This window comes from Montipora foliosa, chromosome 2 (genome assembly GCF_036669935.1).
Source record: "Montipora foliosa isolate CH-2021 chromosome 2, ASM3666993v2, whole genome shotgun sequence".
NCBI lineage: Eukaryota > Metazoa > Cnidaria > Anthozoa > Scleractinia > Acroporidae > Montipora > Montipora foliosa.
In genome coordinates this window covers 6,855,374-6,865,373 of record NC_090870.1, presented here as the reverse complement: position 1 = coordinate 6,865,373, position 10,000 = coordinate 6,855,374, and the positions used below count along the sequence as shown (strand labels likewise).

General features: G+C 38.2%; 3 protein-coding genes across 15 annotated transcripts in view; 2 read left to right on the top strand and 1 right to left on the bottom strand.

Annotated features, from left to right (window-relative positions):
• The window catches only part of LOC137992264 (synaptotagmin-7-like), a 13,323-nt gene extending 11,169 nt beyond the window's left edge, over nucleotides 1-2,154 (top strand). For 2 of the 3 annotated variants that reach the window (XM_068837500.1, XM_068837499.1), the window contains exon 5: nucleotides 1-2,148. This exon is cut by the window's left edge and continues 351 nt beyond it. The gene's annotated coding sequence lies outside the window, so the exon portion shown is untranslated. The other variant, XM_068837498.1, reaches the window with a different exon arrangement.
• The window catches only part of LOC137992259 (synaptotagmin-4-like), an 89,561-nt gene that overhangs the window by 50,354 nt on the left and 29,207 nt on the right, over nucleotides 1-10,000 (bottom strand). For 10 of the 11 annotated variants that reach the window (XM_068837479.1, XM_068837484.1, XM_068837478.1 and 7 more), the window contains 2 exons: nucleotides 9,870-10,000; nucleotides 9,149-9,321 (listed from right to left, as the gene is read on the bottom strand). The exon at nucleotides 9,870-10,000 is cut by the window's right edge and continues 1 nt beyond it. The gene's annotated coding sequence lies outside the window, so the exon portion shown is untranslated. Of the gene's footprint in view, nucleotides 1-9,148 lie in introns of all 11 variants that reach the window. The other variant, XM_068837483.1, reaches the window with a different exon arrangement.
• Nucleotides 3,848-10,000, top strand: part of LOC137992262 (synaptotagmin-7-like) — a 12,813-nt gene continuing 6,660 nt past the window's right edge. The window contains exons 1-2 of the mRNA XM_068837496.1: nucleotides 3,848-4,042; nucleotides 4,165-5,081. Coding sequence (XP_068693597.1) covers nucleotides 4,030-4,042; nucleotides 4,165-5,081 — 930 coding nt within the window. The 5' untranslated portion in view covers nucleotides 3,848-4,029. The remainder of the gene's footprint in view (nucleotides 4,043-4,164; nucleotides 5,082-10,000) is intronic.

Here is a 10,000-nt window from a genome sequence, read left to right as displayed (position 1 = left end):
GAAAGTAATTAGCGAATTGCTTTGGTTTTGCATCACCTCACGCAGTGATTGGTGCAAAGTTCTCGCGCCATTTTTTCAACCAATAAGAAGTGAAACCCAAACCAATAGTGGCTTGCGCGTGCACATTTTCCCGCGCTTTGTGTCGGCTACTTGTAATTACTTCGAGCTGTGATTGGTTTACTGGATTGTCTCCGTCCTTTTTGATTGGCCAAAGTAATTACTTTGGTTTTGGTTTTACGACACTCGATTGCAACTCGCTCTACTATTAGCAAGTATACTCTTTGTTTGTCCCTTCATAATTTAGCATAAGCATTGTTTTTATTTTCTCTTGGGTCTTACAATGGTCCCAACGCTTATGCAAAGTTTTGGAGGGACAAACAAAGAGTGTTATGGTATTTTTGATACTGGCTAATTGGATCGAGGTGAAGTTTTCCACAAGATTGAAAGAACTGTATTTATAAACAACTACACTTAAGAATTTACTTCAAGTAAGCAGTCTTGCAGATGAAATTTTGGAAAATTTCAACTGAGTTCTTTGAGACCAGAACCAAACACTTACTTTGTCAATTCACAGCTGGCGCACGTGGTTAGCCAATCATAAATGCAAAGTATACATATCCAATCAGCGCTTAGTGCAGAAATTAAGGCGCGCGTTTTTCAATCCTTCTATTTGGTTGAGAATAAAGCAAAATGTCTTTAGTGAAAAACGTGAAATTACTACCCACACGTAATTTAAACCGTTCTAAAAGGAACTTGGAGAGTACAACTTGTATGTCATCCATGCGAAGCATTTAATTTTTCCCACTGCTGGAGTGTTTGTGATGATGGTATGAAGTTAACTTGAAACTTCGTGTGTCATCGAAGTGAAACATTTAATGTTCTCCCATCGCTGTTTGTAACCATGGTATGGAGTTGACGGCAACGGCAACAAGAACGTCGTCGTTAAATGTGAATTCGCGTTATTGTAATCGCTTCGCGACTATTCCAAGTATTTTAACGTGACAAAGGTGTGGCAAACCCTCAAGAACGAAACTAGTATGAACGGCGCTCAATTTGGAGGAGAAAATGAAGATTTAGCTTAAAGCGCTGACGTTCTCCCTAATTGAGCGTTTTCACCTGACGTCACGGCGGCCATGTTTGTGTTCCAAAACAAAGGAATGGCGGCCATGATGGTGTTGCAAACTAATCCTCCGGGAATTGAACTCTATTTTTATACAAATACTTGCTGTTGTTTCAGTAATCCAATATGGCTACTGGTCACGTGAGTGAAAACGCTCTATACCTCAGATTTGGTGATTTCACGTTGTTGTTTTGCTGACGGCGGCAAAGAAATAGACAAAAATGAAAAGATGCACGTGCAGAGCGTGCAAAGCTATTGCTTTTGCTCACTAAATATGCAAATTTGTGACGTTCTCGTTGCCGTCGCCGTTGTCGTTGCTAAACCTCCCTATTGGCGATAACGCGCCAGGGGTCGTTTTGATCAGTCTCCGCGTGGGACGCTAGATGAGTCCGATCTCGATAAACAATGTCCGCAATATCAGTAATGTAACCTATCAGTAAGTCTCGATTTATTCATTGTGAAAGCACGAAATCGACAAGACAAAGACTTCTTCACATGAAATCAAATTCAAGGAGGCCCAGAAACTAAAAAAAAGAAAAGACCTCAACCTTAACTGTAATTTGTTTTTGGGTTTGCTATTATTTCACAAACAATAGTGCAAAATTGAAAAGGAGTTTCTCGAACGTCACACTGGGAGGCCACTTTTTTGTGGCACATTAAGCGAAACAATCAACGAACGCACGTAACGATATAGAAACTGCAGAGAAAGGAAGTGTTCATCGAACTGTATTTTCTTCAAAAGAAAGCCGATAAATCGGTATCATTTTTAAGACCTCACAGGAATTGTAAAAAAATCTACCCACAGTGAGCATTGAAATTTGACAATCTTCAACTCTGGACAAAAAGAGTTAAGATTTTTTCCCATCTTTCAAATTTTTAATCCATATTTATTTAGTTCATAAATTGAAAAGTAGGCCAACATTGCCTCGCTCCACCCAACATCATATTGTTCAGGAAGAACGCTTGCAACCCAACCATGTCACAGCGTCGTTTTGGAGCGAGAAGGGCTATTTAACTTCGTGAAAAAACCCTAGATTTACAATTTTGTCAGGAATTATAGCCCGAGAGCGCTTAAAGTTAAGCAAGTCGGCAAATTTCAATAGAATTCTCATTAAATTTAAGCCACCAAACCAGGAAGTTTAAGCGAGTTAGCAATTACTTTCGGCCGATGAGGAATCACTTGCGGTTATTCAAATCGGAAATACAACAGGCGTGCTATTTTTATTATTTTTATTTTTGTATTGACACGTGCCCTCTCCTCGTTGAATCTTACCTGTGAAAACAAGTATCATTTTTAAGTCGCTGAACGAATTCTGCAAACAAACCATTTTCAGGAATATAGAACGTTAAGCGAGACAACGGCTATCGTGAAAACACGTCCAATATTTAGTTAGTTAGTGACATTGAAAATACTGTGCCGCGGCCGCAAGATGACGTCACACTATAAGTTACAGACGGCAAAATTATTTGCAATATTGGTATCAAGATTACAAATACTTCAAATATAGCCACGGTATTGGATCTCAAGGTTGATACCGCTTATATCAGCCTACTCTTAATTATATATTTCTTACTGTGGGTGGGATCGTGTTTTCCTCCCAAGTACCAATGATGTAAAGAATATATCACCGAGGTGCTATTAGGTTTAAAGATATCGTGGAAACAATATATAAACAAACAACCAAACAAAACAAAAAATAAAAATAAAAATAATATCACATCAAGTAATTTCAGCGGATATTGGAGCCAAACTGTGAGGTTAAAAGAACTCTTACTCTGTAAATTTAAATGGCGTCAAATTTGTAGACGTTTGAACAGCCAAGTGTGTCTGTACTGTAGCTATTTTGCCATACAAACGGTTTAAGATGACGAAGGCGTTCGTTTGAAGTCGTTTCCTGGACGTCAAACTTCACGTATCGAAAATTATTTTTTTTAAATTATAAGTCATTCAGTTGAATTTTACGTTCCACGAGTTAAACAAACAATATTGACATCAAAAAGAATTGCCTTAAAATATGCCGTTTTTTTATAATCATAAGTCATTCAGTTAAATTTTACGTTTCACGAGTTAAACAAACAATATTGACATCAAAAACAATTTCCTTAAAATATGCCGGTCAAAAGTGAATCAGAAGGTTTATGAAAGATAATTCTTCTTAACAACTTTTTGATTGTCAGCAAATGTAAGCTTAAATTTTTCCAATCTTCATGTATGTCAATGTACCATTGATGCTTCGGTAAACGTTATTGCTTGATATAGCAAAAATAGAATTTCACGGTGTGACTTTTGATATCGCTATTCAGGGCGAGGGGTAGTTGTCGACGCAATTAATTCCGGCCTTTGTTCAGTCGAGTCATAAAACGTTGAATAGTGTTAAAGTACTCCTCACATTTTCAAACGCATCGAAAAGGCGAAAAACTCTGAAATTATTACCAGGTGTTTAATCGCCATGACGTTAGTGCCAGAGGATTCCCCTGAAGAGTAAGCCCGTGTTTGTACTAGCAAAAGTATTTCTGAGCCAAAAATAAATAATGCTTGACGTTAAAATGTTTCGCATTGTCATTATTTCAGCTGAAACCCTCCTGACAGTATAAAAGCAATTAATATTAAAAGATTGCTTCCGGTGAAACTTGCGTGACTGATCCTATTGTCTTCTGAGGCATTCTATTGGTCGCCTAAACCGGAAAGCAACAATCATTAAGAAAGAGTAAAAACTGGAAAACTACTATTTGTACTTTGACGTCTTGCAATGCGGACGTTACAATATACCGTCACAAAAAATGTGACCTGTGAATTTTCGAACCTTTATCATTGCCAAAACAAAGACACGATTACTATTTGGTGAGCCATGCACCGAGATGTGAATTTATGCGACCATTGTAATCTTGTGGTGATCAGTTTTTCCTAGATGGTTAACCAAGGTAACATTACTGAAGTTTTTTTTTTTTTCGCGATGGGATATTATAGTCTCACGGCGCAATATTTATTGTGAATTGTAGTGGCTTTTAAATCCACTCACATTCCCGTTACATTTTTTTTCTAGTTTTTCTGGCTGTTGGATTAGGTCTGGTGACCGGAATTTTCGTTGTTGCGGTATATTTTATAATTCAGTATATCCGTCATCGTTCTTCGAAGGATAATCGTAAGTATTCAAAATTGAGCAGCGATCCAAAATTTCGTTCTCGCGCTATCGTAAAACAAGACATTCCATTGTTTTGTATTCCAAGATACATCCCCTTCGAACTTCAACAGCCCATTGGCGCCCTTGAGCGGACGGAGAGTTTCAAAAAGGAACAGTATCGCAATGGGAGTACACATATGTCACCCACCGTTCACCGTTTTGACGTTCTCAAAAAGGCTGACGACAGTGGAGGAGTTAGTCACGAAGCAATCAATCCAAGCCCCTTACCCTCACCTCCGCTAGTTTCGAACACACCACAAACATCACCTCGCAAAGTTTCGCCCATGAGAAAAATATCTGGTTTGATACCCTTGCCGTCGCCTTCTTCTCAGCAAAGGAAAGTGGCAGTTCACCAAAAAAAGCCCAGGAGTAAACTTGGCAAGTTAGAGTTTTCCCTCTACTACGACCAGTCGTTTAGGTATCTCGAAATTTTCGTGGCCCGCGGGATTAAGATCGCGAGTCCCGAGGCTGGTATTCTGCCCGTAGTTTTGGTAATCGGAACAATAACTTTTGAGGGAACTCAAATTTGGGAGCAAAAGACTCGACCGGCAAACAGATCAAGCGATCCGGTATTCAATGAAAAGTTAGCGATGAACAACATTATTTCAGGGAAACTTCAAGCCAGTGTGTTACACTTTCAGTTGTATGATGAACAAAGCAAATATCTCATCGGCGAGGTCAATTACAGGCTGAAAGAACTACCTCCCAACAAACTTACTAACCAAATTCTTCCGCTTGAATCAGCAGGGAATCTAGAGGAAAGCGAGGATAGCGGTGGGGTATGTTTACATTCATTTATTGTCATTTCTATTGCGTGACAAGTTGAAAGAGTTAACGTAGAACACGTTCTATATTGATAATTCTGTCGAGACTCAATACAAAGATAAAACCTTTAATCAGCCGACAAAGTCATGACTTCGCAAAGCATGAATTCAACAAAATTTTAAAAGAAAAATAACTTAACCTTCGGAGAATACTGAATTTTTTCTTTTTCCTCGTTCCAATTATTGAAAACAAACAGTTTAACAAAAAATTTGACGCTTCAATGCGCCTTTTTTTTTGCTAGGAGGAACTAGTTTGAACTTCTCTTGAGGAACACAACTCACTCTGTGTTCTTTTTTCCTACGACAACAATGTTATTGGACAATGTCTCGTCACTGTATAATCTGCTTAGCGTTGGGTTATTCTTCACCACACTTTCCAGATATCTTCTCTCACAGGACCCTCCGGCACTCAGTTCGCTTTTCGAGGTTTTTCCCAACAATTACTTAAAGCGTTGTCTTCCCGCGTGTAAACAAGATTGCTTTTGTGGGATTAATACTGTCCACTGGAAACTGACTCGACAGAAAAACTAAAAACAGTACTATAATTAGGAATTGGGCTTTTTTGTTCGCCAAACTCCGAGCCTAAATTAAGCCTTAAACACGCGTTTACGATGATAATTGACCAGTTTTGATTTCAACAATTAGCTTCTGTCTTCTTAATTTAACCGAAACGAGACCTCCTTATCAATTAAAGTCAAATATATTTTTATTCAGTAGCATAGAGTTTATTAGATGGTTCGTGAAGGGGAAAATGTTAGATCCCTTCAAAAAACCGGACATTTGAGTTTCGAAACAACTTCTCCGTGCGTCAAAAATAACGCAAAGCGATTTAATTTTTTCCGTTTTGAGTGTCTGCCATGCCCTCGAGCAGAATTTTTCTGGAGGCGTTTATCTTTATTTATTTTAATTAATCGTTGATTTTTTGTTCTTCGTTTATTAACAGACAAGTTTTCAAAAATGTACGCTATATTTCGCTTAGAGTTTGAACATCCAAAAACTCCGGCTCTTGAAGTTATAACAACAAATCCAAAGTGAAAGTGATCGTAGTTAACAAGACGAGGCATCTTGAAATGTGCAAAGAAGGCTCGAACGAGATTTTTTCAGGCTCCAGTTGCTTAATTAATTCATCAACTCCTATGATTACATAACTGCTGTTCAAATACATAAAATTTGGAATATTCTTTATCACAACAACAAATCTCATATTTAAAGTGATACTAAGATAAAAAAAAATCAAGTTATCCTTTTTCTTTGGATTTCAAAACTATGATAACTAAACACTAAGTGGCCCAAGTTTTAAGCCTCCATTTCAAAAAGACGCCTGTTTATTTGTACTGGAAGTTTCTTATTTCATGGTCTGCCAGGCTAACTTAAAATATGAAGGGGTAGTTTCTAAAGAAACTGTGGTGGTGAGTCGGTGGGGAAGTAGTATACAAAAATTTGGTTTATCAACGGAGTTGATAATGTAAATCTCTGTACGGTGGCCAATTTACATTATCAACTCCGTTGATATTGAGAGAGCTGTATCGAAGAGAAAATGACATTAAAGACTCACAAGATGTGTGTATGCAGCTGAATTAATATGTAGCGCGGGATTTTCGGGCTTCAGCCTTTCGATAAAAATAGGTACGCAATGCGTACCACACACTTAATAGTTGGATTCTTGCTTAACAGGCTTATCTGATGCCAGTAAGCAAGCAGGTTGATTGAAATGTAACCTGTTCCAGGCAGAGTCCCAGATAGTCGAGAAAGAGAAAAAATTGTGAGCGAATAATGAGCCTGGGGGGCTTGGGTCGACTGTTCCGACTATCTGGGAGCCTGGAACAGGCGAATTAAATTGGAAATTAATTAACGTTTTCTAAATCATAAGTATAGAGCTTACGCATTTTCAGGGGGGTTAACCCTACATCTGAAAGCTCAGAAATGTATCCGAAAAATTGACATCAATGTCTTAAAATTTGTGTATCTGAAGACAAAAACATATCCATGAGAGCAAAATGATACTGTTTGTAAGTCATTTTAAGGTTTTGGCCACTATTGATTTATCATGAGATTTCCCTGTTTTCAAAGCTTTTTCGAGTTCTCCCAAACTTTCACTTGTGTTTCTATAACACGATAGAAACTCGGAGTACATGTTTTCTATTTATTTTAGAAAACGTGACGAGAAAAAGGAAAACAACTTGTTAACTCTAATTATCAAAATGTAAATTCTCTTTGCTCGCGCCATCACTACGTCAACAGCTTGTGCTAGTTCTGTGTCTCCATCGAGTTATAGAAACACAATTTTTAACCAATCAGCACGCGTAATTTCTTAGGACTGTTTTCTAAAATGATATAATAAATAAAGGGAGACACAAGCAAGTAATGAGTGGTTCACTATTTAATAGTGAAACCACTCATTACACCTTTTTTCAAAATGACTGCCATTTTAGTATTCTTTTGTTTCCTTGCACATTAGCCCTTTCTGCCTTGCTTTCAAATGTAAATTCAAAAGAATATTTAACCTTGAAAAAGGTCAAAAGGCCACTTTGCAATCAAACAAAAGGATACTAAAATGGCGGCCATTTTGGAATAAGGGGTATTGGCCTTACAATTTCATCCTGAGATAATCACTCAGAAAATTGTCATTCGCATGTTAATTATAACCCAAGCTGAAATTAACCCTGGGATTGAACTATGCAGCCCCAGGATGAATGATTTTACAGGCAGTTTTCAGTATTTGGCTGGAAAATCTCTGTGTAATCAGGCTGAAAAAAAAGGCATCTACCGAAGACTAGATGAAAAGTTGCCCAGCTGGCTGCATTTTCATACAAATCATTTACGTCTTATCACTTTGCTTTTAAGAAATTCATGGTAGGGAATGCAAAATCACATTGGTATCAACAAGTACACTGTAAATTGTGCACCTATCAATCGTTAAGCCCCAGTGTGCGGGGTGGTGGCTGATCCAGGGACATTGGACATTTTCATGGAAGCTAGCGCCAAATTTTCCAGCCCCAGGCACCTACAAAAGCTCAAATTCCCCACCCCTGGAGTAACTTTTCTTTTCATTGGATTCACATTATTGGAACATCAATGTTTTTCCACTGTCGATTTCAAATTCCCTTTTAACAGCTGATGGAAATTTGTCATGTGACACTAAACCTTTCCGGTGCTCAAGGTACTGAACTAGAGGCTAGAATTGAGCAAAACAACTTGAACAATATTAACCAGCTTTTGAATCAATCAAGCATGCACAATGATAGAGTGGAAAATTCACAAATATGTAGAAATATACAAAAAGCAATCACAAAAAAAATACAAAGAAACATTCTTGAACTTCGGAACATCCCAGCAAAGACTGAAAAAAATGATGGTCCAGATTTTCAAAAATACAAGACCAATTCTCCTATCTTTCTTTTCAATCATGGTGTCCAGAAAAATCAAGAAAACCAAAGAACACATCTCAAGGTTCTCTCGCTGTTCCAAGATGGCAGGCATGTCAAATTCCCGACCCTGGGGAAACGCATTCTGTAAGTGTCAAAATCCCTACCCAGGGGAAGGTCCTCTCAGTCAATTTCTCGTAGGTACCCTCACCCCACCCTGGGGCTTGAAATTGATAAGTGCATTATTAAAGTGACTCAAAACAGTTTCAACATCTTTTCGAAGACGCTCTCCTTAGAACGAATGACGCCACAACGCTGTATCACGTAACAGAAATATCAGGGAACCATATAAAACACCGATTATTTCCAAACAAGATGTGGTCATTATTATGACGTAATAAGTTACCTTGGCAATGAGATAGTCCAGCAAAAACACCCTAAATATTGGATTTAGTTGCTCATAAATCAAAAATGACATGATACAGCGTTGTAGCGCTGATCCCTGTCATAAGAGCGTCACTTGGGAGCGTTGAAAATGGTCTCAGTCACCTTACAGTTCGAGCAACAATGTTTACGCAGAAGATTGAAATTTCTTCGAGCAAATCAACAAAAGAGGCAATTAAGTATAGCAAAAATTGCAGAAAGAATTTAACCAACCTTTATCGTGAATAACCTTAGGCTCCGAGTAGCTTCGAAGAAGATAACATGGAAGAAGTTAAAATTTTTACACAGATTTTTGGCGAACATCAGCTGTGCAAAAGTAACGCGGGCAACTGAGGTTAGTCGTGCAGAGGCTACCCAAGAATGCTCAGCATAAACACTTTCAAAATCTGAGGAAAAAAAGAAAGTGATTTTTTTATCATTCTCAACCAATTTGGACCATCAGAAATTTGGCCTCCCCTCCTGTCCAAAATACGATAAATAAATATCGAATAAATTTCCTTGATTGGGCTGGTTCAGAAAACGGAATGATCAGCTGTCATTTAAACGATGCCTGGGCCCTATTGCCTACTCAAATATGTACACTGTTTCAGTTTTTGGAGGGGGGTTGAGGCACCTATCCCTTCTTAGGAATGTTGGACAAATTCCTCCTCGACCGCAAATGTCATGGAAAGATACTATTTTTCATGATTGTGTTCTTTCCAGTGTCTCAACTAATTTTGTCGCTTTTATTCTCTTCCAAAAACATTGTTTGTATATTCTCCTTGACAGTTAACGAAGAAAAAAAGCTGCCCCTTAGCCAACCATCTGTCCACATATGAGTGTTAGAACTTAGCAATCCCAAACCAAATGAATTATGCTTCCTTTAAAAGCTTTCTTTGATCGTTGCATCTCGGATGGGTGTTTCCAAGCGATAAATCCTTCGTTACATACGTACTTGGGTGAGAAGAGATTTTCTCCGGCAGCCATGTTTGTTTTCCAAGCAAAATTTTCATCACGCGTACATTGACCCCATTGGTCACGGTAACTGCTTTAAGATCTACGACGGCGACGTCCAGGCAAACACCA